The sequence below is a fragment of the Astatotilapia calliptera genome, chromosome 12, assembly GCF_964374335.1.
Source record: "Astatotilapia calliptera chromosome 12, fAstCal68.1, whole genome shotgun sequence".
Lineage (NCBI taxonomy): Eukaryota > Metazoa > Chordata > Actinopteri > Cichliformes > Cichlidae > Astatotilapia > Astatotilapia calliptera.
This window is the reverse complement of record NC_137433.1, coordinates 25,924,723-25,950,255: the sequence shown is the minus strand read 5'-3', so window position 1 is coordinate 25,950,255 and position 25,533 is coordinate 25,924,723. Positions and strand designations below refer to the sequence as shown.

The 25,533-nt window shown below is 38.6% G+C and overlaps 1 protein-coding gene across 2 annotated transcripts; it reads left to right on the top strand.

The window, feature by feature from the left end:
* The first annotated feature begins 436 nt into the window (after positions 1–436).
* Positions 437–19,480, top strand: hsd17b3 (hydroxysteroid (17-beta) dehydrogenase 3). Of its 2 annotated transcripts, XM_026186537.2 has the most exons (12): positions 437–682; positions 1,396–1,589; positions 13,244–13,290; positions 13,514–13,589; positions 13,701–13,808; positions 14,603–14,670; positions 15,166–15,210; positions 15,934–15,968; positions 16,104–16,185; positions 16,271–16,336; positions 16,471–16,620; positions 16,710–19,480. In XM_026186537.2, the coding sequence occupies exons 2-12, from the start codon at positions 1,439–1,441 to the stop codon at positions 16,815–16,817; spliced, it is 936 nt and encodes a 311-aa protein (XP_026042322.1). In that variant the 5' UTR covers positions 437–682; positions 1,396–1,438; the 3' UTR covers positions 16,818–19,480. The 2 variants fall into 2 exon arrangements, with proteins under 2 accessions (XP_026042322.1, XP_026042323.1); XM_026186538.2 differs by lacking the exons at positions 437–682; positions 1,396–1,589 and adding an exon at positions 3,387–3,498.
* The last annotated feature ends 6,053 nt before the right edge of the window (positions 19,481–25,533 follow it).

Sequence of the window (25,533 nt, the reverse complement as noted above, 5' to 3'; positions counted from 1 at the left end):
TGGTTTACCACACAATAAGTATTATGCATTTACTGATCACATCAAATAAATATAGTTTACCACATAAAGCAACCTACTCAGTGCAAGACACCAACTGACTAAATGTGCCCTATTTCAGTATTTCTCAAAATCAGAGTAACTTGATATTTGTGTGGAAAATGCTGGTCAAATAGCCTTTAATGTGTTCTGGGCAATAAGCAGACATATTACAGACATATCACTTAAGTATCTGAGAAAGTACAAGTACTGTGAGAAACTAGTTCGCCTTTTTGCACATAGCCCATTGTCAGGTGACATGCAGAACATGTTTTTCCACACAGTTATCTAACTGTAAATCATAGTGACACTAATCCCTATCAGTCTTCGTTTGAATTTCGGTGGCCATTTCACTGAAGGCTGTGTATTAACTGGGATAACTTACAATTATGGTACGCATGTCAAGAAAAAAGCTTTCTAGACATTATAACGACAAGAAAGATGATCACTTTTGACAAACAATGGATTTGTTGATACAAACAGAATAGAAGAGAAATATCCTTTATTGTCCCTCGTTGGGAAATTCACGTGTTACAGCAGCAAAGTGAAAGGCAGACAGAACTTGCAGATTCAAGTAAAGAATATCAAATAAAAAATGAGAAATGACAATTTTACAAATACTTGATCAGACATTGCAGCGCTAAAGGTGAGTGAGACTTTTTTTAAATGAAAATGAAGTCATAATGCAGCTGCTCAGAACACGATAAGATTTAATTACACACTTAGCACTCTTCCATACCTACCAGCCTAAGTTTGTGTGTGTGTGTGTGTGTGTGTGTGTGTGTGTGTGTGTGTGTGTGTGTGTGTGTGTGTGTGTGTGTGTGTGTGTGTGTGTGTGTGTGTGTGTGTGTGTGTGTGTGACTGTCTGCCTGTCTGTGTGTATATTGAGATGTTCTTTAACCCTTGTGTGGTGTTCGTATTTTTGTTACTCAGCCAGTGTTCATGGGTCTGGTGGACCCGCTAGAGTTTTGGCTTTCCAAATTAACACTATCAAACAATTTTATGTTAAATTACTCAACAGATGTTTACTTCATCCCAATTACAAGACATATGAACAGCAAACATGGTTAATTTTTTCCCTTTACCTTTGTTAGATCACATTTATGAATTAATGTGCTTCTCGTTTTTCTTTTATATAAAATGTTATAAATAAATCAGTTATAATCAAGTGGAGTGAGTGGAAAGACACAATACATTTACACGTGAAAAAATAATTAATTGTTTAATTTTTCTTTTGAAAAAAACTGAACACGGGTCTCACAGACCCGAACACCATACAAGGGTTAAATGGGAGGATCCTGTTCCTCGTTCCCTCTTTGTGTCAGTCTTTCCCGCTGAACAAAAATGTTTCTCTCACAGACTCACAGACACTTGACTCCTGAGCCTTCTGTACCAGAGAAGCATGGATTTCATGGAACTCTTTTTCATTTCTCTTGGTACTGGAGTTGTGGTGTACTATGGAGTGAGGCTACTGCTTTTCAGTAGGATGCTTTTTCCAAAACTGTGGTTTCCACTGCCAAAAACTTTCTTCACCTCAATGGGAGAGTGGGCAGGTGAGCAGCATGTTTATGCATGTCCACATGTATGCGTTTGTGCTGTGCGTGTCTGTGCCATGTGTAATGAATACCATACAATCTTCAGTAGGTCATACTATGATAAATAAATCCTGGAACTTCAGTAGGTTACGTAGTATCAAGCCAACATAGGTATCACGTTTTGTGATACAACACTACATTTATGTGTATACTGTATGTAATTAGAACTTTTAAATGACTACATTATTTGAATTAATTAATAAGCTAAAGTGTACATGGCAGAATCTGCAAGTGCCATGAACACTAAGCAGTGAAAGTGATTTAGTTGATCAACTTGTGTGTAAAAGTGCATTTAGTAGGTCACAATAGCGTGAGTCCCCTGCCCAAACTTGTTTTAACATTTCATCGTTACACAAGATTGCGCTTGTGCGCTGATATACCCAAAGGAGGCAAGTCCCGACGCTTAAAATACTTCTTTTTTTATATACTTGCAGGGCAGCTGATATATGTACAGAAAACACAATTCAAATTCAATATCAAAATGTATGGAACATCAAGCATAAACTGCATGTTTTTCACATAACATCCATTCTGAGATGAGCAAAATGATCCGCGTCATCAGTTGACATTGGAAAAAAGCTGCATAACGACAAGTCATACCTGTGTGACTAGTTTAACAGGAAGAACTTGGTATAGTACAGGGAGTCAGAAATATTCCTCTACCTTACCACACTATAGCCTACTCTTCCGAAAAATGTAAAGAAAACATAACAACTACATTTATTTTATACACAATTACATGTAGTGATAAGCTTACTGACAAAATGCACCATATTCCATTCATTTTCAAACTTGTAATAATTTAGATTGGCATGTAGTTGTGTAAAAAGGGCTGTTAAAGTGCAAATTATGATACGCAAATTATATATGCAAACTGTTTCTAATTAAGAATAGGAAAAACATTTTCAGATTTCAAGAACAGAGAAGTAAAGCCAAACCTTCGGGTTGAAAATGGCAAATTACTGTTGAAGGTTTGATTTAAACCAATCATGTTTTTCAGTGTTTTCCCAAAACATTTTACCCTGAAGTGTTTTTGTAGTGAGTGGATATACAGGATTAAGAATAATAAGCAGGAAGCTTTTACATTCGAAGTGGGTACCACAAATCTAACATAAACACTCCAAATGAAACTACAGAATAGAGTCAACTTAAAGGCGGCTGAGGAAATGAGCAAATACTTGCTCTCTTGTCAATCTCCTTGTGACATTCCTCTGCAGGTCCAGAAGCAGTTTCATTCACTCAAGAGGTTTGCTTTGGCATCTTCTGAAGGGGTTATTCTCTCACAGTGCTCAAAGAAGCCTAATAAAAACACTGGGCTGATCTTGCTTTTCTTCCCAAAGCCCACTTTCCTTCCCACTTTCATTCCAGAGGAATAACATCTGAACAGCACGGCTGCATAAATGACACCCCTCTCCAATTATTTCTCCCAATAATTGGAAAGCCCCATTTGTATCCCTCTTCAGACCTTTTAAACATTTTTAGTTTCAAGAAGCCTAAGCGGTGTTGTGCATGTGCATGGATCTATTGATAACAAAGAATAAGTTACTCAAATGGCAATGCCCCATTTTTTAGAAGCTCACAAATAATTAGGACAATTAACTATTTCACTATCAGGTGAGGCATTTTCTTTTTTTCTTTCATAATAATTAGGCAGATAAGAGATGTGGGCTTTTCAAATATAAGTGCTGTACTTGTATTTGGTAGCTGTCCACCAATAAGATGTCAGTGCAAGTGAAGGAGGGAATCACTAGGCTGAACAACCAAAACAAGCTTGCCAGAGAGACACTAAAAATGCAGGAGTAACCTAACCATCAGTTGTGAAGGCACTGGGCAGCTCAGCAGCACCCAAACACAACATCTAACCAAGGTAAGAACACTTTTAAGGTGGTATGTGAATCATCATCAAGAGGTACAATCAAGAGATGCTTTCATGAATGTAATTACAGAGGGTTTACACCGAGATGCAAATCACTGGTCATACACAGAAACAGTAAGGCCAAAAAACATCTAGCAGAGCCTGCAAACCAGATAGATCAGAATCAGAATCAGAATCAGAATGGGTTTATTGCCAGATGTTGAGGTTTACAACATTAGGAAATTGCTGCGGTGCTTCAGTGCAGACAATAAGAATTAAAGTGCTATGTAGAAAGAAAGATATGTGCATGAGATATACATGAGATATATACATGAGAATAAGAATTATGAGTGCTACGTAGAAAGATATATACATGAGTGCAGGTGGTGATCAGTGCCAAACATATATACATGAGAGTAAGAATTATGACTCAACTTAACTTGTACCAGAACGATAGCAAGGGAAACTGCTCGTGATTTGAAGCATACCGCCTTATCTGACAAAGATGGTAAATGGTAAATGGCCTGCATTTGTATAGCGCTTTACTCAGTCCCTAAGGACCCCAAAGCGCTTTACACTACATTCAGTCATCCACCCATTCACACACACATTCACACACTGGTGATGGTAAGCTACATTGTAGCCACAGCTGCCCTGGGGCGCACTGACAGAGGCGAGGCTGCCTAACACTGGCGCCACCGGGCCCTCTGACCAGGTAGGGGCATTATTACGACATGTGTGTGTATGGTTCTAATTGTGAGTGAATCACTATTGTTTACTGATAATGTGACTGATAAATGTAGAAGGATGAATTATTTAGTGTGCAGGGCTATACGCTCTGCTTAGATTCAGCCATGTGCTGCATAACCTATCAGGCAGTGCAAATAGATAATGACCCAAAGCATGTTGCAAAAGCAACCCAAGAGTTTCTCAAGCCAAAGTAATGGGATACTCTTCAATAGACAAATAATTCATTTGATATTAGTCAAATAGAGCATGTTTTTTAGTTACTGAAAATAAAATCTGAAGGTAGAGAGAAAAGCAAACCGAATGTAGTTGCAGTTAAGGCCTGAGCAAAGCATTAACATCTGGTGATGTCCACAAGATTTCAATATAACTTAAAATGATCTTAGTTTGTCCAGCTTTTTGAGTTTCTAAACACAGGGAACTATGCACAATGACGACTGTGATTCCTAAAAGTTAAACCACTTGAATTAAAGTTGAAATTCTGCCCTTAAATCACATTTATGTTATTTGATTTAATATCCGCTGCGCTGGTGGACAGAGGCAACATTGCAAACACTGTGTCTAAACATTGTGTCATCCTTCAGTATTTATTTACTCAAATGGTAAATGGTAAATGGCCTGTATTTGTATAGCGCTTTACACATCCAGTCACCCACCCATTCACACACACATTCACACACTGGTGATGGCAAGCTACTCAACTCTTACAATAGAGTACAATGAACTCGCTGTGACATATTAAAGTGAAGTAACTGTGGCGAGCTTTGTGAGATCACACAGTTTTTGTATAAAGTGGACAAATATGGCACTTAGAAACACTGTTAACAATGGGGACAAATAGACTTTCTATTCCCTTGTTGCCCTTGTTGAGTGCATAGGCTCAACATTAATTTAATATTGGAAAATGTCTTAAGTTGGCTTCCAGTTTTACTATCCTGCTGGCTTTTAAATGACAGTCTTTCTTGCTGCATCACTCTCACACAACAGCACATTTGTCTTTGAAGAGAAGCCTCCACAGGCTGCTGCAGTTCACAGAGCTCATTTGCATAAAGGAAAATGTCACAGTCATGTCTGGTTTCAAATTATTTTGGGTATGTTGATTTTATTCAGTTTGTCACAGAGGAATCCAATTTTTTTTTATAACCAAATGTTATATAACTACATAATGCTGTGTTTCTTCACTCTCAGAAAAATAATGGTTCTTAAATGGTTCTTTTTAAAGACTCTATGGTTCTTCAAAGAACATTACCAGCTAAGGACCCTTTTAATTTATGAAAATGTTGTTTCATATTTTTCATTAAATATCACAAATAGATTTTAAATATATTGTAGTGGGCTAGGGGAAAGGGCCGCTGGCTAGAGGACAACTTAGAACACGTATATCTGATGTTAACGTGTTCTAAGTTGTATTGTTGTAATGGCAGTTACAGTTATCAGATGTTGATTTGCCATTTTTGTGTAAAATTACAGCTGCTGTGTTTTCTGTGTTTGGTGTAGCCAGCGGAGCACCGTGAGTTAGACTGCTGTGTCCGTTTACCACCTCTCACTGCTGTGGTGTATGACGGAGTGATCCTAATTAAAGGCTGTGCTCGCTGTAGTTTAGCATTACAGCTAATGCAGGAATAGCAAGTTGAATACAGAAGTCTTCGTCTACATGTCTGAGCTTGCCACAATATTGTTTTGTTTAAGTTATTTGAAGGAAATGACACAGAAGAGTGATTTTCCTGTGACTGGCTCAGGTTTGAGTAACAGTGGAAATCATGAATTACAGATGCTGCAATCTGCAAAAAGGTGGACTATAATTAAATTGTGAAGGGACAAGAAGTTGTTCTTGGGTTAGACATCTTTAATAATCTATTGAAGTAATACACTAAAGGACCAGGGGTGAAGCTCTAGTGTAGCTGTCTGTCATTTTTGTTGCAGTACATGTCATTTAGAAGCTTTCTCTTGAAATATTATGGTGCTGACCAGCAAAGGGTAGCTGAGATGTTATTCTTTCCTCATGACTTCCAGCCCTTCCAGTGCTGCAGTGTCAACAGAGGCGTTTAATCCTCTCATTGTGTTATGGGCGTGCAAAAGGACATCCTTTGAGCTGAACATTTCTGCACAGGAAGGCCGATAAATGTCCAGCTCCAAGTTGGCTCATTTAGAAGAAACATGCTCATTCTAAATGTGCGACTGTTTTTATGGTCTGAAAAACAAAGTGTTTCCCCAAGCGAAAATTGTTTTTATGGATGAAATACTACAAAGACTTTCTCAGAATCAACTGAACCTGTTCAGTTCATGTTGATAGTACAGATATAGACATACATCAACAAATCAAGAAAACAAGTGATCTGCTCTGCTAGTTTGCCAAAAAATATTAAAATTCATCAGACAACTGTAGTAAGCAGTGTTGGTCAAGTTACTTGAAAAAAGTAATCAGTAACTAATTACTGATTACTTCCCTAAAAAAAGTAATCCAATTGCTTTACTGATTACTTATTTTCAAAAGTAATTAATTACTTAGTTACTTTTTAAAAACACGATTTACAACCTGAGTAGGTGATAAAGCGATAGATCTTTCAGCCCAATTCTACTTTTTCTGCATAATCCATCATACAAAATGTAATCAAATGGAAAAGTCCCTTTTTAAAACTTGTTTTATTAGTTTTAACCTTTTAACTTTATGCATCATGCAAAAATTTAATTATATGCAACATTCTCGGACTGGAAGAAATTTGTTTAACATTTAAACCTATTTTCTGCACATTCCAGCACATAAAATATATATTTTTTGTGTGTGTTTACACTCTTTCAAATAGATGCAAGTAAAACACAGCAGAAAATAAATAACATCAAAGACTAGGGTCCTGTTGCTCTATTTTCACTTGTAAAGCAGGAGTGGCGTAAGTGGAGGTTTACCCGGTCACTGGAAAAATCCGCGAGTTTCTCTGTGAGTTTCCCATTACGTCATAGCACACTCGGCGCTTGCTTGGAAGTTTAGGGGTTTTTTTTCGCTGTAAAAAGAAGTTTTCTTCCCACGCACAACGGACACTAATGTTTTTGTCACTTTTTATGGAATCAAACTCAAAGTAAGGTCAGTACTTCCACGCTTTAAATGCTGCACGCTCATACTCTCTCCCGCACTCATATGATCCATTGTTGATCTGCACACAGCTGTTGTCACGGTCATGAGATATTCTCGCAAAAAAATCACGGTTTTAGTAACGCAGTTACGCAGCGTTCCTACGGGAAAGTAACAGTAATCTAATTACGGTTTTTGCAATAGTAATCCCTTACTTTACTCGTTACCTGAAAAAAGTAATCAGATTACAGTAACGCGCTACAAGTAACGCGTTACTGCCCATCTCTGGTAGTAAGTCAGCTTATGAACGTAAATGACAACTTTGCACAAATATTACAAATACTATACTATATATAGTATATATGTACTATATACTATATACTATATTCCTTAGTGGAACAATTTCCCTACAGTGCAGCTTACTTGCAGCAGCTGTCTGACAAGTCCTTTGCTGTTGCATCAGTAAAAACATCTGGTGTAGATACTCTGCCAAATCAAGCATGGGGAGCTACTTGCTATGGCGACCCCTTGTGAATGAGCTGAAAAAAACCTTCCCTAATCCATCCATCCATCCGAGATGGCTTTCTTTGTTTTTCTTTTAATTTTAAGAAGCATCAGTGCAGAATAGTTTTGTGGAGGTTCTGCATAAAAATATGCTGAAATAATTTATTGCATCTTGTAATGTCTTGATGCATCCAGGTAAGGAAATTCCAAAAAGTTGATTCTGTTCATCTGGACATAGCGTTTTCAGTGTTATTTCTTCAGTATCAGCTGACTGCAATTTTTTCCACCCTTATAAACAGTACATTTGCGTAATGACTATAACTGTCGTGGTCCTGGGTCATTTTGACCCAGCGCCCCCCTTTTTCTTTTTTTTTCGGTTTTAAGTTCATTTGTTACTCTAAGGAGTTAGTCTATGGGTCCTTAGTTGTTCAGTTTGGATTTCCCCTCGTGTCTTTACCCCCTTTGTCCCCCTCTGTGTACTGGAGTTCTGGTGCCTTGTTTTCCCCTCCTTGTGTTCTATTCCATGTTTCCCCAGGCCGTCATGTCTGTGCTCTCCCTCGTGCTCCTCAGTGTTCTCTCTTACCCCCAGTCTGCGTCTCTGTGTATTTCCTGTTTTATTGTGAAGGTCCGTGTCTTATGTCAGTGTGTTCAGCTCACGTTTCCCCTGTCTCATCAGGTCAATTAGGTTCAGCCCTCCTGTTTGCCATTCTGCATTTTCCTCTGTGTGTATTTATAGTGTGTGCTCATCGCTGGTTTGTCTGTGTTACCTCCACGTGTCATCCCGTGTTCCACCACAGATGTTTTCCTCTGAGTTATGGTTTCATATTTGTTTAGGTTTGTTCTTAGTTTCCGTCCATCCCATCTCTGTTCTGTCTGTATTATCACCTCATGTAAATAAAGCCCACTCATTGCATCGTCAGTGCCTGCGATTGGGTCCTTTTCCCTTCAACCCCACACAACTCCCACTGCAGCAGTGACATAAACTAGCACTACTGGTGAACAATGGCCTGTGCAGTCAGTTTCTTGATCATTAATATGCAAATTTTTACAACCAATGATCAACAACTACTGATCAAAGACCACTGATCAATGGTCATGAGTGCCATTCACAGAGCATTGTGAGATGGGGAAAGATGTACCCTTAGGCCCGCTCCTCAATTCAGAAGGTGTGAATAGACTGTGGAGTCCTGGCCTGACAAGTTAGCTCTTCTGTGGTACATAGGACCATTGATCAATCATTGCTGATCAATGGTCATTACAATTTGCATCTTAATGATCAAGAAACTGATCTCACAGCCCATTTTTCGCCAGTAGTGCTAGTTTAAGCCATTACGCAAATGTGCTGTTTATAAGGTTGGAAAAATTTGCAGGCAGTTGAGACCAAAGAACTCACACTGAAAATACTACGTCCAGATGAAGAGAATCAACTTTTTGGGTACATCTTGTAATGTTTCTTCTTTAAAAATCATGATACAGGACAATCTGTGTTTCACATAGTTTATGTTTTCATAGGGATTATTCAAATGGTTCCTGTCCATTGGCAAGTATTTTAAATAAATGCTCTCCTTTCACCTCCACTGTATTTTGGTGGATGCAAAAATTGTAAAAAAAACCCCCCCAAAAAACAAAAACATACATAGTGTATTTCAGGTTTGTTGCAATTGAATTAAAAAATATTTGAGTAATCAAGGAATATTGAAATACCAGATTTGAGGTTAGTCTAGATAAAGTTTGTGTAAACTTAAATAACAGTAACTCAGTTTCTGCAGACAAAATAAAAGGACATTGACTAAGGCAGCCTATTTTTGCCACTCTACCAAGGGAACAATATAACACTATTTTTATTCTTTTGTGTTATAGCATTATAAAATCTTGTTACTATGTGAAAAGTTAATTGTTCTAATTTGCAGTTATAGTAAGAAAGAGAGCGCATGTTTCTAATATAGTGGCTTTTCTTCAATGACTCACCATTAAATCCAGAATCGAATTTAAATTTTTATGTACTCCTCACATACAAGGTCTTGAATAATCAGGCCCCATCTTATCTTAATGACCTTATAGTACCATATCACCCCCATTACAGCATTTTGCTCTAGGACTGCGGGCTTGCTTGTGGTTCCTAGAGTATTCAAAAGTAGAATGGGAGGCAGAGCCTTCAGCTTTCAAGTCCGTCTTCTGTGGAACCAGCTTCGAGTTTGAATTTAGGGGACAGACAGCCTCTGTACTTTTAAGATTAGGCTTAAGACGTTCCTTTTTTGATAAAGCATATAGTTAGGACTGGATCAGGTGACCCTGAATCCTCTGTTAGTTATGCTGCAATAGATCTAGGCCGCTGCGGGATTCCCATGATGCATTGTTTCTTCTTCAGTCACATTTTTAAATTTACTATGTGTTTATACACCCCTCTGTATTAATTATTAGTTATTATTATTATTCTCTGACTCTCTTCAACAGCATGCCTTTGTTCTGTCTTTGGCTGCCCCTCCCTTAGCCTGGTTCTGTTGGAGGTTTCTTCCTGTTAAAAGGGAGTTTTTCCTTCCCACTGTCGCCAAAATGCCTGCTCGTAAGGGGTCATATGATTTCGTATGAATATTGGGGTTTTCTCTGTTTTCTTTACAATATAAAGTGCCTTTATATTGTTGAGATTTGGCGCTATATGAATAATATTGTCTCCTGGGTGAGGTGTTCTGGGCATGTCCCATCGGGGGCAGGCCCTGAAGCAGACACAGGACACGCTGGAGAGATTACAGTGGCTTGCAAAAGTATTCGGCCCCCTTGAACTTTCCCACATGTTGTCACATTACAGCTACAAACATAAATCAATTTTATTGGAATTCCACGTGAAAGACCAACACAAAGTGCTGTACACGTGAGAAGTGGAACAAAACTCATACATGATTCCAAACGTTTACAAATAAATAACTGAAAAGTGGGGTGTGCGTAATTATTCAGCCCCCTTTGGTCTGAGTGCAGTCACTTGAACATCCCACAGAGCACTGTTCAAGCGATCATTCAGAAATGGAAGGAGTATGGCACAACTGTAAACCTACCAAGACAAGGCCGTCCACCTAAACTAACAGGCCGAACAAGGAGGGCGCTGATCAGAAATGCAGCCAAGAGGCCCATGGTGACTCTGGACGAGCTGCAGAGATCTATAGCTCAGGTGGGGGAATTTGTCTGTCAAATATGGTGGTGGCAGCATCATGCTCTGGGGGTGCTTCTCTTCAGCAGGAACAGGGAAGCTGGTCAGAGTTGATGGGAAGATGGATGGAGCCAAATACAGGGCAATCTTGGAAGAAAACCTCTTGGAGTCTGCAAAATACTTGAGACTGGGGCGGAGGTTCACCTTCCATTAGGACAACGACCCTAAACGTAAAGCCAGGGCAACAATGGAGTGGTTTAAAACAAAACATATCCATGTGTTAGAATGGCCCAGTCAAAGTCCAGATCTAAATCCAATCGAGAATCTGTGACAAGATCTGAAAACTGCTGTTCACAAACACTGTCCATCTAACCTGACTGAGCTGGAGCTGTTTTGCAAAGAAGAATGGTCAAGAATTTCAGTCTCTAGATGTGCAAAGCTGGTAGAGACATACCCTAAAACACTGGCAGCTGTAATTGCAGCAAAAGGTGTCTCTACAAAGTATTGACTCAGGGGGCTGAATAATTACGCACACCCCACTTTTCAGTTATTTATGTGTAAAAAAAAAAAACGTTTGGAATCATGTATGATTTTCGTTCCACTTCTCACGTGTACACCGCTTTGTATCGGTCTTTCACGTGGAATTCCAATAAGATTGATTCATGTTTGTGGCTGTAATGTGACAACATGTGGAAAAGTTCAAGGGGGCCGAATACTTTTGCAAGCCACTGACTGAATACCTGTTAGGACCATTTGCCTGAGCATTTATAGTTTTCTTTCCAGATAATCACTAAATGGATTTTGTGCTTGTGTGTGCTTAGTTTATAAAGCGGATGTGTTTACTAATGTTAGAGTAATAATCCTTATCTTCTCCTGGGGCATAGTGCAGATGATCACAGTTTTAGTGCCTCTCCCTTTAAGAACGCACTCTTTTCGAGTTTTTTTTGTTTTGTACTGATTGCTCCATGCAAACATTGAGAATCACACACAACTCACTTTGAACTTACCATAAGTGGGCTGGTACAAAGAAACTCCCATTTCTGTCAGTCGAAGGAAGTTTAACAACAGAAATTTGTATTATAGATGAATATAAAAAAAAAGTGGATTTTCTTTCTGTCATCTAATTGTTTATTTAATTATTTGGTGCAGGATGAATAGACATGAGGGACGTCTTTATCAACAGGAAACATTATAAAACTTATTTGAAAAAACTAAAACTAAAATTTCCAATGCTATCCAGTGGGCCAAATTGCAGTTTTTGCTGGGCCAATTCTGGTCCTCAGGCCTTGTGTTTGACTCTCCTGGCTTAGAGCATTTAGAGCAGTCTGAAACTTGAGCTTTTGGTTCACTGCGGTAACTTTTACTTATGTTGACTATATTATTTAAAACTTTGATCATGTTTAACACGAGCACCATATATTAAAATCAAAACGTCCACTTCTCATCACATAACCTCACCGCACATGCTCAGTTTGGTTATTTTCACTGTTTCATTGTCTTGAATGTAGTTCTTAAGTTGATATAATTAGGTTGTTTGTTTGTTTGTTTTTTATAGTTCAGTATGTATATCTACATGTTAAAGCCCTATTTGAACATACTGCTGCCTGTTTGTGTATACTGTGGTTTTCACTAAAGAAGAAATATAAATGACAAAACTTAGCGGATTGCATTTCATAAAACGGAGGCTCAATGTGAGGTTTCTTTGTCATTTGATACTTTCCTAATTAAGTAGTAAAAGTGTGAATTCAATTTATTTGTTCAGCTGAACAAATTAAAACGGAGGCTTAATTTCAGTTCCTGTTTCAGTAGTTAATAGGCAGTGTCACATTACTCATTTCCCCCCTGTGCTAACAACACTTCAAACCATGGGATCTTTTTAATGTTTTAATGGCTTTACACAATTTTCTCAGTGCTGTAAAACATAATTAGATATGAATTCTCATTTAGGTCTGAAAACGGTGATGAAAACAGCCTGTGGTCTTTGTAATAAGGGCCAGGAGGAAATGGGAGAGCAGTGAACACTCAGAAACAAGCTGTTCCTATCAGTTCTTTATCACACCAGGGGAACATGCTGTTTTAGCACAGTTTGTACAAACAGAATGGAGTGAGGATTAAACTAATGTAAACAAATAATAAAACAATCCTGGGATTTGGCTGAAAGCAGAGGAAGATGGGTAAGGCAGTGCATTACTGTACTGTTCTGTGCAGTACAGTGCCTCTAGTGGTCAGAATGGAAACTGCAGGAGATTTGATGAGGGATTCATTTGTAATTTTCAGTCTCTCCATCCTCCTTTCAGTGGTGACTGGTTCTTCAGAGGGAATAGGAAGAGCATATGCATTTGCAGTAAGTGACTGTTTAAATAACTCTGCTTGTGTTCTCATAAAACAAAACGAATACACATACTGTACATAATATCTTTTTATATTTTAGCAAATACTTATATGTATAATAATTTGAAATGAGCACACCATAGTTAAACTACTGTTCCTTTGAGGCACACTTGCTACTTTTTGCTGTGTAACTGTGTTTTCATATGTACTTTTCCACTATCGCTATTGCATCTCAGCTAGCTCAGCGGGGAATGAACATTGTAGTCATGAGCAGAACCAAAACAAAACTGGATCAAGTGGCTAAAGAGATAGGTATCTATGTGCATGTTTTATTTTCTTTGCTTCCTAAAATGTATGATATCTGCTAATATGCTGTTGATCCAGGCAAACGGTGCACAATATTTGTCTTTTCATTGTTCACAGGAGAAGCCACAGGGCAGAGGGTGAAAGTGATAGCAACAGATTTTACCAAAGAAAATATCTTTAGTGAAATTGAAGAGCAACTGAAGGACCTCAACATAGGAGTTTTAGGTGAGCTTTTATTTGTGCCTCCATACAAAATCCAGTTCCAAAAAAGATGGCATGCTGCGTAAATAGAAACACAATCCAATGATTTGCAAATCTCATGAGCCCATATTTTATTTACAACAAAACATCTTCATTTTTAAACACCATTTTAAGAAAAACATTAGCTTTTAAGCACTAAGCTGGGGCAGAGCCATGTTTACTGCAATGTAGCAGCCCCTCTTCTTTTAAGAACAATTTGTAAATCTGCTGATTTTACAGACTGTGGAATTTTGGGAGATGAATGTTGTTCCATGTTTTGTCCGATATAGGATTCTAGCTGCTCAACAGCCCTGGATCTCCTTTGTCATACTTCTTTGGTGAAAGTTATGGAAGATCGGCAGGCCTGTCAGCACCCAGACAATGCAGTTGTAGTTGATGCAGAATCGAGTTGATCAATATTTTGCTGGAACATGCAAAGATTTCCCCCAAAAAAGACAACCAACCTGTTACCGATCAATCTAATCAGCCGCAAAACATTCCTCCAGTTGTTTCTTTTTAGTATCATTTACTTTTCCAGCCTTTTGCTGCCACCATTCCAACATTTTTGAGACATGTCATTCACAGTGAGCTAACACTATTCATGAAATGGTCATTTTAAACATTCAACATATTCAACAACTGTAAATGAAACACAAATTTATAAAAATTTGCAAATCAACACAGGCACTTTGTGTTTAGAGACAAAAAAAAATGGGGAAAAAACCCTAATTATTTAAGAAAATAATATCAGTTATTTTCCGCGCTTTTTTCTACCCCAGTCAACAATGTAGGAACGCTGCCTTGCTTCATTCCCTACAGATTCCTTGAGAATGATGAGCTGGACAAGGTCAGTAGTACCTCAGCAGCTTATACTTAAAGGTGTTTAGTTTTTTGTGTATATGTTTATATTTGTTGTTCCTTATTAAAACCCATTGATGATTAGGCTCTAAAAAAATCATCCATGCTCACCTGCTAGCTGTGATTTCTGTATGACTCTCTTTATGGCTTTGGCAGATATAATAGCATCACCTGCATATGTGTGCAAATGTATAATAAACAGATCCAGGACCTTGTGCACGACTCCATGTACAATAAGTAAAAACAAAAAAAGAAAATACCACTACAACATTATGACTAACTATAGATTGTTTGGATTGACCCCATTTGCATAATTATTACTTTTATTGGTAGTAAGTTTGACAGCAGATAGCATCCTGATGTTGAACCTCAGAGGGTTCAGTTTATAATAACATGTTTTTAGAAGAGCATTTTAGCTCCAAATACATTTCTTTAGATATAAATAAAGAAATTATCTGAGACCCATGTTCATCTATGTTTTCAGACAATTACCAAAGTGATAAACTGCAATGTGAAGACGATGGCCAAGGTAAGATCATAGTTTTATTGTTACTACAAAACAATGAATTTAAAGTCATATTGATTGTTTATTGATGAAGACAGTATATAATCATCAGTATAATCTGAGAGGGTTTGCCAGTAAAGGAAGCGCACGTAAAGGATTTTGTAGAGCAGGGTTGTCAAAGTGGCACATACAGCCCACTATGATCTTAAGTGGGCCAGATCAATGAACTTCCCCTTTCTGTCATTTTAAAGAAGTTTAAAACAGATTCCTGAGATATGGAAGTATGATTTCAGCAGTATGTCTCAGTTTTCTACATAAAAACGACATAAAGTAATAAATTAAATTACAGACAAAGTTTCGGTAGCTTCACCCAGACTGTCCTGTAATTATAAAGCACAAAGTTTTTGTTAATTTGCAAAAAATGTTCTTTGTTTATTATCTTTTTTTTACTGTGCACCCAAACATTTTTTTTATAGTTAATAGTGAATGAACGGGGACTTTTCTGTTATTTACATACTTTTGTATAGAGTTAAAATATAGTTAAAACTCCACATTTTATGCCATCCTTTACATTTTCTAAAGCTGTCCAGTGGTCGGATTGGAGTCTTTGCCGGCCCAGTTCTGGTCCCCGGGCATTTTGTTTGACACCCCTGTTTTTTAAGGATTATTTGTATTGTTCTAAAACAAGTTAATGCTTTTCATTGCTTCATATGACTCAAGTCTGAACTTATTTTCTTTTGTTTCCAGATGTGCAAAATTATTCTCCCAGGCATGGCAAACAGGTTTCCTACCCATGTTTTCTTCATTAGATGTAATGTGTAAAGTGATGGATTATAACATGCTAATTAATACTGAGGTTGTGCTCATAAGTGTTGTTTAATTATTTATATCTGTTTGTATGTTTATTGTATTTATAGAGGGAAAGGGATGATATTGAATGTTTCTTCTGGAATTGCTTCTATCCCATGTCCCATGTACACCCTGTATGCTGCATCAAAGGCAAGTTTCACATCAGCGGCACACTTTTAAGTCTCTCTGCCCAGGCGACGTATGATCCTTCACATTTTAATTTGCGTTCTTATAGGTGTTTGTGGAAAGATTTTCTCAAGGTCTACAAGCTGAATACAAAGATAAGGGGATTATTATCCAGGTATTTTGATCCTCACTCAGACATCATCTCAAGTTTTATGAAACGAAAGCAATTATTTTCTTTAAACTAACTTTAAAGTCTTTTATTTCTTGTCCTCTTGTCCTAAATCTTTCCCTCTCATGCACTGTTTTCAGTCAGTGGCTCCATTCGGGGTATCCACTCGAATGGCTGGGTTCCAAAAAGCTAACATGATAACTTTTTCACCAGAAGACTTTGTAAAATATTCACTGCAGTACGTCAGCGCTGGAGACAAAACAAATGGAAGCATCTGTCATACAGTTCTGGTAAGACTTAGAGTCGCAAACATAATGCCAAAAACTGCCACCAAGAGACTGACCTGCAGTATTGTATGTGTGTGTGCATGTGTGTACAGGGCTGGTTGCTGCAGACTATTCCACTTAAGATTCTCTATGCAGAACCTATGATGCAAGGCTTACAAGACTACGCCAAGCAAAATCGAATGCAGGCTGGATTGGTCTAAATCAAAATCCATGTGTGACAGACATGCTGGTGTGCTTCAGATCATAAGTTCTTCTCCCCTTGCTTTTCTTTTTCCATCAACAGGTTAATCTTGGTTTCATCTGTCCGAAGACTGATATTTTTTTTTGTGGAGCTATGCATTCTGGGAAAGTCTAATCAGGTTTTCTTGTTCTTGACTGTAAACAGCGATTTGCATCTTGCTATAAACCCTCTGTATTTATGTTCATGAAGGCATGTCTTGATTGTAGACTTAGACGCACCTACCACCTTGAGTGTTCTCGACCTGGGTTGATGTTGAAAAGGTTTCTTTCTTCCTGTTTTTTGTTTAACCATCAAAATGATTCTGCCATCGCCTACTTTTGTAATCTTTGTGTGGTCTTTCAGGCATTTTGGTGTTCTTGAGCCGGTCAGTGTTTGGTCACTCCTGAAGTTTTTGCTATCTCTCGGATGATTTTGTTTGTTTTTTTTCAGTCTATGGCCTCCCTTACTTGTACTGACATCTTTGAAATTCCAGTGAACAGTTACTAAATCCACATTCAACACTCAGAATCCGCTTCAGAATAACACTGGAAACGGCCTCGCCTGCCCAATTAATTTTTACAGTTGACTGACAAAACTGGTTGTGTACTAAAAAAAAAAAGTTATAACATCTACACAGTTAATGCATTGCCTTTGTCAAACAGCCCCTGAATTAAAGGTGAAAGTCTGCACTTCCATCACATCTTAATTGTTTGATTTAAAATCCACTGTCATGGTGTATAGAGGCAAAATTGTCTCACTGTCCAAATACTTATGGAACTAACTGTATTAATATGAATGCAGTAGTACTGTCTGAACTGTTTCCATGTAAAACACACATGTCTATAAATTACATTCTTAATTTAATCTCCACGTCTTCATCTTATAGGGACTGATGCATGTTGTTTGTTCACTCAAATAAATGAAATATCACCATTGTTGGTTTTAAACAATATTGTTACTGAACAAATGGTGCTTTTCAAGTTTACTTGAGTAATTAGTGTTATTTCATGTAATACTGTGCACTCAAAAACAAGCTTTTCAATTTGCTTTAAAAAAAAACCCTCAGGCCAAGTTATTCCACCCAAATGCAAAGTAACTGTTAACTTGCCAAAGCACTGCTTTTTGTTGTAATCAGACTATTACTTATTTATGAGTGTTCTTGTCAATAGAAAAATGATGTCGTGTTTCTCCTTCTTTGCACCTTCAGTTTTACGGTTAAGATATAAATCTCTTACTCCACACAGTTAATAATTCTGATGCAATTCAAGGTTAAAATTTACATAACTTTCTCATACGTGACTAAGCACTGATAGCAGTGACAAATGTGTGTGTGTGTGTGTGTGTGTGTGTGTCTACATATCTTGTAGAGATATGAGTAATAAAAATAATAATGACACCTTATCTGCTAAACGGAAGGACCTGTCTTGTTCCATTAATTCACTCCTACACATCCGTACGCGCGCACACACACACACACACACACACACACACACACACACACACACACACACACACACACACACACACACACACACACACACACACACACTTTTAACTGTCATTAGCATCCTCTATTCTCCTCTGAGATTAAGAAAACATTTGCTCGCGTGATGGGAAGACGCAATCATCTCAGAATCAGACTCTTTTCTAATCCACAGCAGGAGTTCGGGACAGAGACTTATCAGCTTCTACCTGCATCCTCAGAAATTAGTTTGAAGGGTGTGCTGCAGACAGCATGATATACAGTGTTTAAAGAAAACAAAACCTTCCCTCATCTGTGTATGTATATATGCTGACACGTACAGCTGTTTTAATTAGCATGTGCTTCAGTGATGTCTGACCTAAAAGGGTCACTAATCACACGGAGACAGGGGTGTTTAGACAACCGTGATGAATGATCCTCCCCATGAGAGATAGTGTCGGGAATAAGAAAAAAGAAGGAGTGAGAAGGGGAGGAAGGTCAGAGTGACCCTGAGCTTAGACAGTCTATTCCTAGTCTGAATGTTTAAAAAAAAAGAAAGGAAAATAATGACCTGTTCACAAATCAAAACTCTGTTCACTTCTCTTGGTATCGATCAATGACTGTAGGAAACATATACACTGATTGGTATGGATATTCATGGTAAGAGAAAATCTCAGAATCTGTGAGCTCATCAGTTTATCTGTAATTGATACATATGACTTTGGTTTTGTAATATATTAAGACAGAAAATCCTCGATTTCCACTGTGTACATTCACAGCAACTACAAATAGTGTAGGAGCCAAACTCACGTCCACAAAGTCTTTCAAAATTGTCAAATTATCAAAAATGTATTGCTGCCTGATTGATCATCGCGAATAATGGCCGATGGTAAATCAAGTGTGTGGACGCTTTTAACGTATTCCTACCTGAGCTGTTTGTTTTTGTTGCACATCATTGTTCATGGTAAAGCTTCAATCTAACCTGGCCTGGACTGCAGATGTAAATTAGCCGTGTTGTTTAAATTTTTTAATGTTTTTTTCTTTGGTTTATGTATATTCGTTTACATGTATGAAAGGAAAGAAAAAAGAAAGGAGTATTTATCATACCAACACAAACAGGGTGACACAAGAGTAACTAGTAAATCATACTTCATGAAAAATAAAGATGTGTTTTAACTGAGTGATTTGATGTCTTCTCAGAGTTCTCTAAGGTCAACTGAATTTTATTTATGTAGTGTTTTTCATAAATACTACGAGCTGTAATAAATCATTGGAGTGATTTATTATTAATCATTCATCAGGCCCCGTTAGACCCTGAACTTGAGCTGTTAAGAATACGATGGGTGGATGTTGTGATCGTGTAAAGATTCGTCATGGCCACTAGAGGGCGCGAAATGTAAAGGTTTCATCGTGCCTTGGGATTCCAGAGCTATAGCGCTGCAGCAGAAATCCGGCGATCAAATGTAGTCAAATTACCATTTTTATCACAACACTGTTCCCCGCCACCGGGGGTTTCCCATCATGCGTGCTAAATTGAAATATCTGTGTAAATGCATCTACTTTCAAAGCTGCAGTCTGAGCAACGTGTGTGTTACCTGCAGCTGAAATCAAAGGATGTTTACCTGGGTTGTTCAACAGCAGGGACTTTCCTCACCTGGGGTGATCTGCGATTTATGGGTATGGGTGGCAGCACAATTATGACACCTTTTAATTTATAGTTTCCCTTACAAAGCCTCTCTAACGTCAAGTGCGGTTCTCAAAGCTAATATCTCACTTATTTTCCAGACAGTGTGTGGGAGAGTTTTCTACACACACAGAATGAGGGCTTTAACCATCAGATAGGTCAGATTTTGGTACACATATTAAACTCAGAGTGTCTAAAGCCTCCAGCAGATAATGAATTCATTAAGGAAGGGGTCAAGAAAAAGGTTTTATCACAGAAGATGACCATGGGTGAAATGGGTGGTCAGGGCTCTTGAAGACACCTTCTTGTGTGTACGTTTGTGTGTGTGTGTGTGTGTGTGTGTGTGTGTGTGTTGAAGCACGGGTAAGAAAAGGAGAGCCTTTGAGGATGCTCCCTGTGTGACTCCTTTCTCCTCCCTGGACACTGCTTGCATGTTGTTTCAGTAAACAGAAGGGTCCAAAGATGATCCAAGACAAGCACATTGCCACTGCAGCCCACCCAGAAGCCAAGGTCAGCACTACTAACCTTCAGACACATGCGTAAACTTACACACTAAACCAAGCTCACACACAAAAAAATTCCAGGTTGACTCAAGTGTTTAGTTTGAAACTAGAACTTTATCCACCTTTGTGCTTGCAAAGTAAAACGAAGGTAGCAATTAACCCGGATAAAGGAGTTTTGAAAAAGTCCATACACTTACATACTTGACTGGCCAAACAGCCCAGATGTATATACTATACCTTTAACTCCATGTTGCCTTTTTTGGAGTGATGCTCATCTGTATTGATGGGCAAACATTCATAGAAGCTGAAATATTTCTATGACATAATTACCAATCTTGTTTTTCAGATTTTCTTGCTGAGCCCATGAACATTTAATTCCCACTGAGCAGTTCCAGGGGGGTAATTATTTCTCCCAGCAGTTATAATACCTACAGCTTTCCTGCCATCCAGGACTGGGCTCTTTGAAACTCAAGAAGATAATTCCAATCCTTCATCTTCTTCAAAAGAGCAGGCTGTCAGGGAAGAGCTGGACTGTCAGCGAGGGAAAGCAAACAAGCTGAAAGAAGAGGGACAAACGAGACAGAGAGAGTTTTAGAGAGATGGATGGTTTGAAAAATAAAGGGCAAGTAACTTCTCTGAGGGCCCAGTGCTCACATATGGCTAGGCTTTGCTTGTATAGCCTCACTTCAAGGCGAAGGGCCCTGCAAACATAAACAGTAGAGAGTCTGCAGCTGGAGCGGGGAGGCAGCCGCTTGCTCACCGAGACCTCTCTACACTAAACAATGGATCAAGTGACGCACAGGCCTTTGGCAGTGCAACAGAGACCCGGGCTGCTTAGAAAAGCCTTTCTTCCGTGCGTTTATATCTCTACTCTCTCAATATTTACCCCATGGGAAAACACACAATTTTCCATTCCTTTTGTTCTGAAAGCAGCAAAAAGAGTAGCCCTCCCATTTCCATCTCTCCCACCTTCAACACAGGGCAGGGTCAGAAAGGATAAGTGTCCTTTTTGTGCAAATCTTTAAAAATATTATACAATTTTTGACAACAGTAGAACCCCAGCTAAAGAATTTAATAACTAAATTATTGCAACAGCTCGATAAAGGTGCTAGGAATGAAAAGATTAAAGCTTAAAGCTTAGATTTGCACTGAATCTCCTACACTGATATTCCCACACATGGCCTATTTCCAGCCGTGATGAGGAGAAGCAAACAAAATGCGGATTAGTCTCCCTTACTGTGTGAGTCACTGCATTAGAAACTTAGTTTGTACAAGTGTGTGCATGTGTATCTGTGTGTGTGCATCTGTGTTATATCTCTTTTATGATGGGGCACAATGGGGAAAGGAAGGGCTCGGGAGCTAGTGAATTAACCCAAATTACAGCTAGCAGTTACCCAGACAACTGGATAGGAATGAGGGGCAAATGGTGTGTAATTTTGTAATGAAGGGGGAGTTCTTTTTCACATTTCGAGACCTCCTCTGCCTGTTACCGTAACAGGAGGACTCTGTATCCCTCCAAAACAGTTGTTGCCTGCTGAGTCACCTAAATGTGTGCTTCTTTTTTTTTAATAGGCCTCGGATAGAAGCTATTTATCTGTTTCCACGTTATTATCTATGATGGTCAGCTAAGTTTCTTTTACAATTTCTTAATGGTTACCTTTATTTTCAGCTTATTTTTTAAATAAGCTATAGTGTTGCATGAACTTTGACGAGAATTCTATACTATGATTTCCTCTATGAGCTCGTAAAAAGCCCCAATAAGTAATTTTCTTAGCCAACCAACAAGTTAGTTTGTAGAGTTGTGATGTTTAGATGAGTTTTACTGAAATAGTGAGAAGTGTTTTGCATTTTTTCTCTTTTCTGACTCATTAAAAGTTGGTTAGAAAGGTTAAGTAGAAGTGCAAACATTAAAGATCTGGTAAAAGAGGGTAGGGTGTTTGCTCACTGCTCAAATGGGATTAATTTGCACCCACACAGTCCTAATAAGACAGATTAAAAAGATTTTTGAGCACAAAACCTTTAAGGCCACAGTGAAATGCAAGTTAAACCAAGGATGTGAGTGTTTTGCATGATCAGGAATTTTTTACGCTGTACAGGAAATAGTGGCTGGAGGGACTTAAGTAAGAAATTCTGACACCCACAAATGTTGTATGTGGCTTGGCACACACAGCATAACAAATGCAGGAACTAGCACCTACATACACACACCTTCCTTTCCCACAATATGAGGTCAGAAAACAGTGCTAGGAATAGATTAATTTAATCCAGTCTTAAGTAATGCATTTAGAGAATTTACTATAGCATTTATTGTTACAGTTGTCCATATTTGATATTTTGTCATGTTTATTGAAACAGGTGCACACATAAACAGAAAACCTGTGAATAAGGCAAAAACAGACTTTGTACAATTCTGTTTGTTCTGTTCTCTGCCAAGCTGTCGCCACACTGCTTCGGTGATGTTAAGGTCTGGGCTCTGGGTCCAGTCCATGACTGATCCTTTTGCATTGTGTGTTTTTTTTCTATCCAGTTATGCTTTTACCACACGGGCAGTGTGTTTCATCAGATGCTTTCTGGATAGTACTACATGGTGGATCAAAATCTGATGGTACTTTTCTGCATTTAGATTTCCATCAGTTCTGACAAGATCACCAACACTACTGGCTGAAGTGCAGCCCCATGACAGAGCCTGTGTCATGTTTTACTGTTGTACCTCTCTCCTGAGCTCCTCTGTGAATACTGACAATTTGAACCAAAAATGTCAAATTTGTATTAGTCACTCCATAAGATGTGTGTAGATACAAAACTGGTTCATCCTTTGAGTTTGGTGCCTTTTTAATGCTTGAATGATTCTTATACCGACTTAAAAACCCAAGAACTGGACTGAAAATGAGTGTAAAAGCAGTCAATGTCCACATAAAAACTTCAGAAAGCTTTAAGAACTATTGCTCAAAGAACTATTTTGTACAGTACTGTAAATCAACATTTATCACATTCATACGCTGAAGACTTGGGATTACTTTTTTTCAATGTGTATGTTTTGTTTTTTTTAAAATTTCAGTGTCTTTAAAACAACAGATGCAGTTCGTAGCGCAGATTCTTTTGGTTGCTTCGTTTTATGCATTTATACATGAGCTATTTCTTAATCTGTGACAGCCTGCAGATGTTCTTCACACACTGCAGAGTGAACCTATAGAAACCCGATCCAAAGATGACTGCAGGCTGAGGTCAGAGTGGGTGACAACACTCATTCAGTTTTTTACAAATCAAATCAAACTAGGTGTGACAGTCTGACCTGTGAAAATAAACTTAGAGGTTCAGGGCCATCTCTTCGCTTGACTGTGCTGCATTTTACAGGCTTACAGACACTCAGGTTATTGTGGCAGGAAATATAAACAGACTTCTCAACCTTCCCTCGACACATAAAGACAAGAAACTAATGAGAGGACTGGAAAAACAGTCAGCCTCTTTGGTGGGATTTCTTGTAGCTCCATCTGTGGGAAACGGCCTCCCATGGCAAGTAATAAAATACAATAATCCAACTGATTTGAGACATTGTCAGTTATAAGTCATGGCAGCAGAAGCAGATCTTTGTTATAATAATGTAGTTAGTACTAAGGACATGAAAGCTTTGTTTGCCACCGAGCCATGCTAGCTGACATCCATTAGCCTGGAACCACTGCAAGCCAGTTAGTGAGCTTCACCATTGCCAGTAAACACAAAAAGATAAAAACGATAGGGATCTGCAAATCTCAGTTTTGGATGAATCAGAAACAAAGAGAGAAAAATGTTTTGGGGACTTGGAAGAGAAAAGGCTTTTGATTCATTAAACAGATGTGACGGATGTGTGGCTTCTAATTTAGCAAACATAGCCATGATCTACCACACACACACACACACACACACACACACACACACACACACACACACACACACACACACACACACACACACACACACACACACACACACACACACACACACACACACACACACACACACACACACACACACACACACACACACTTACTTTACCGACCTGCATGATTTGTTGAGGCACGTTCAGTGATGTTCCGCACTTTCTCATTTCTGCTACACAGAACACAACACTTAAACAGAGCAGCTTTCATTTACATCAACGCAACAGCTGAAAGAGGTCAAACACAGCTGTGTGTAACAGAACAGTAATGTGCACTCCCAAACAAACAAGATGACCTTTTTTTTTTCATATTAAGGCGAAGCTTAGAGTTTGATGAATTTGACAAATGCAACTACAACGAAAATTTTCAGATGATGGGTGAATGGAAGGGCATGAATACTACCTGCCATCACTCATCTCGCTGCTCCACTTAAGTCTTGAATTGCTTATTGTTATTACACTAATAGCACAGCAGCTCTCCCCTCTGAGGGGCACAACTCAGCAGACCCACAGAGCGCTCAGATTACAGTGCAGATGACTGCAGGGAAACATCACCATCTACATTATGTAATGTCCACTCTCTTGGGAGGTGTGAGGCAGCAACGGGTGTGGAGTGACACAGACCTAACAGCCATTAAGGAGTTTTAAGTGGTATTTCTGCACAGTCACCAACACTTATTGGGTGACAATTATGATATCAGTCACACAAGCCTAGAAGCCAGTCGTTAACCCCTTAACAACCACTGGTTGGCAGAAAAAGAAAACGTGTAGTCCCAGATGCCAACCACCTACCAAATGAAAAGTTTAGTCATTTCACAGTTGCTGTATTTAGGAACAGCTGATCAGCCACTATACCTGTGTGATCGGCCAAAAGGGCTGACACTATGCAACCCTGCCTATGCTAAGTCCAAACCATAACCATGTTTGATGAGATCTGAGTCAGCTTCGCCCTGAAGTTCCACTTTTTGTTTCTCTGTTGGAAACAGTCCAGTGTAATGGAAATTATCTGTTGTCATCACATGATACATATATACAACTTACCACTGTGACGACAAAGTATAGTGCTTAGCCAGTGTAGAAAAAAAGAAAAAAAAGAAGAGCAGGGAAACTATTTTGATAAAAGTATATGCA

What these genes read in the sequence shown, in the direction of transcription:
- hsd17b3 (XM_026186537.2), top strand. Translation starts at nt 1,439, where the DNA reads ATGGATTTCATGGAACTCTTTTTCATTTCTCTTGGTACTGGAGTTGTG. An exon ending in GAAGAGCATATGCATTTGCA is followed by an intron (nt 13,291 to 13,513) that starts GTAAGTGACTGT and finishes ATTGCATCTCAG; the next exon opens with CTAGCTCAGCGGGGAATGAA. An exon ending in CCTCAACATAGGAGTTTTAG is followed by an intron (nt 13,809 to 14,602) that starts GTGAGCTTTTAT and finishes TTTCTACCCCAG; the next exon opens with TCAACAATGTAGGAACGCTG.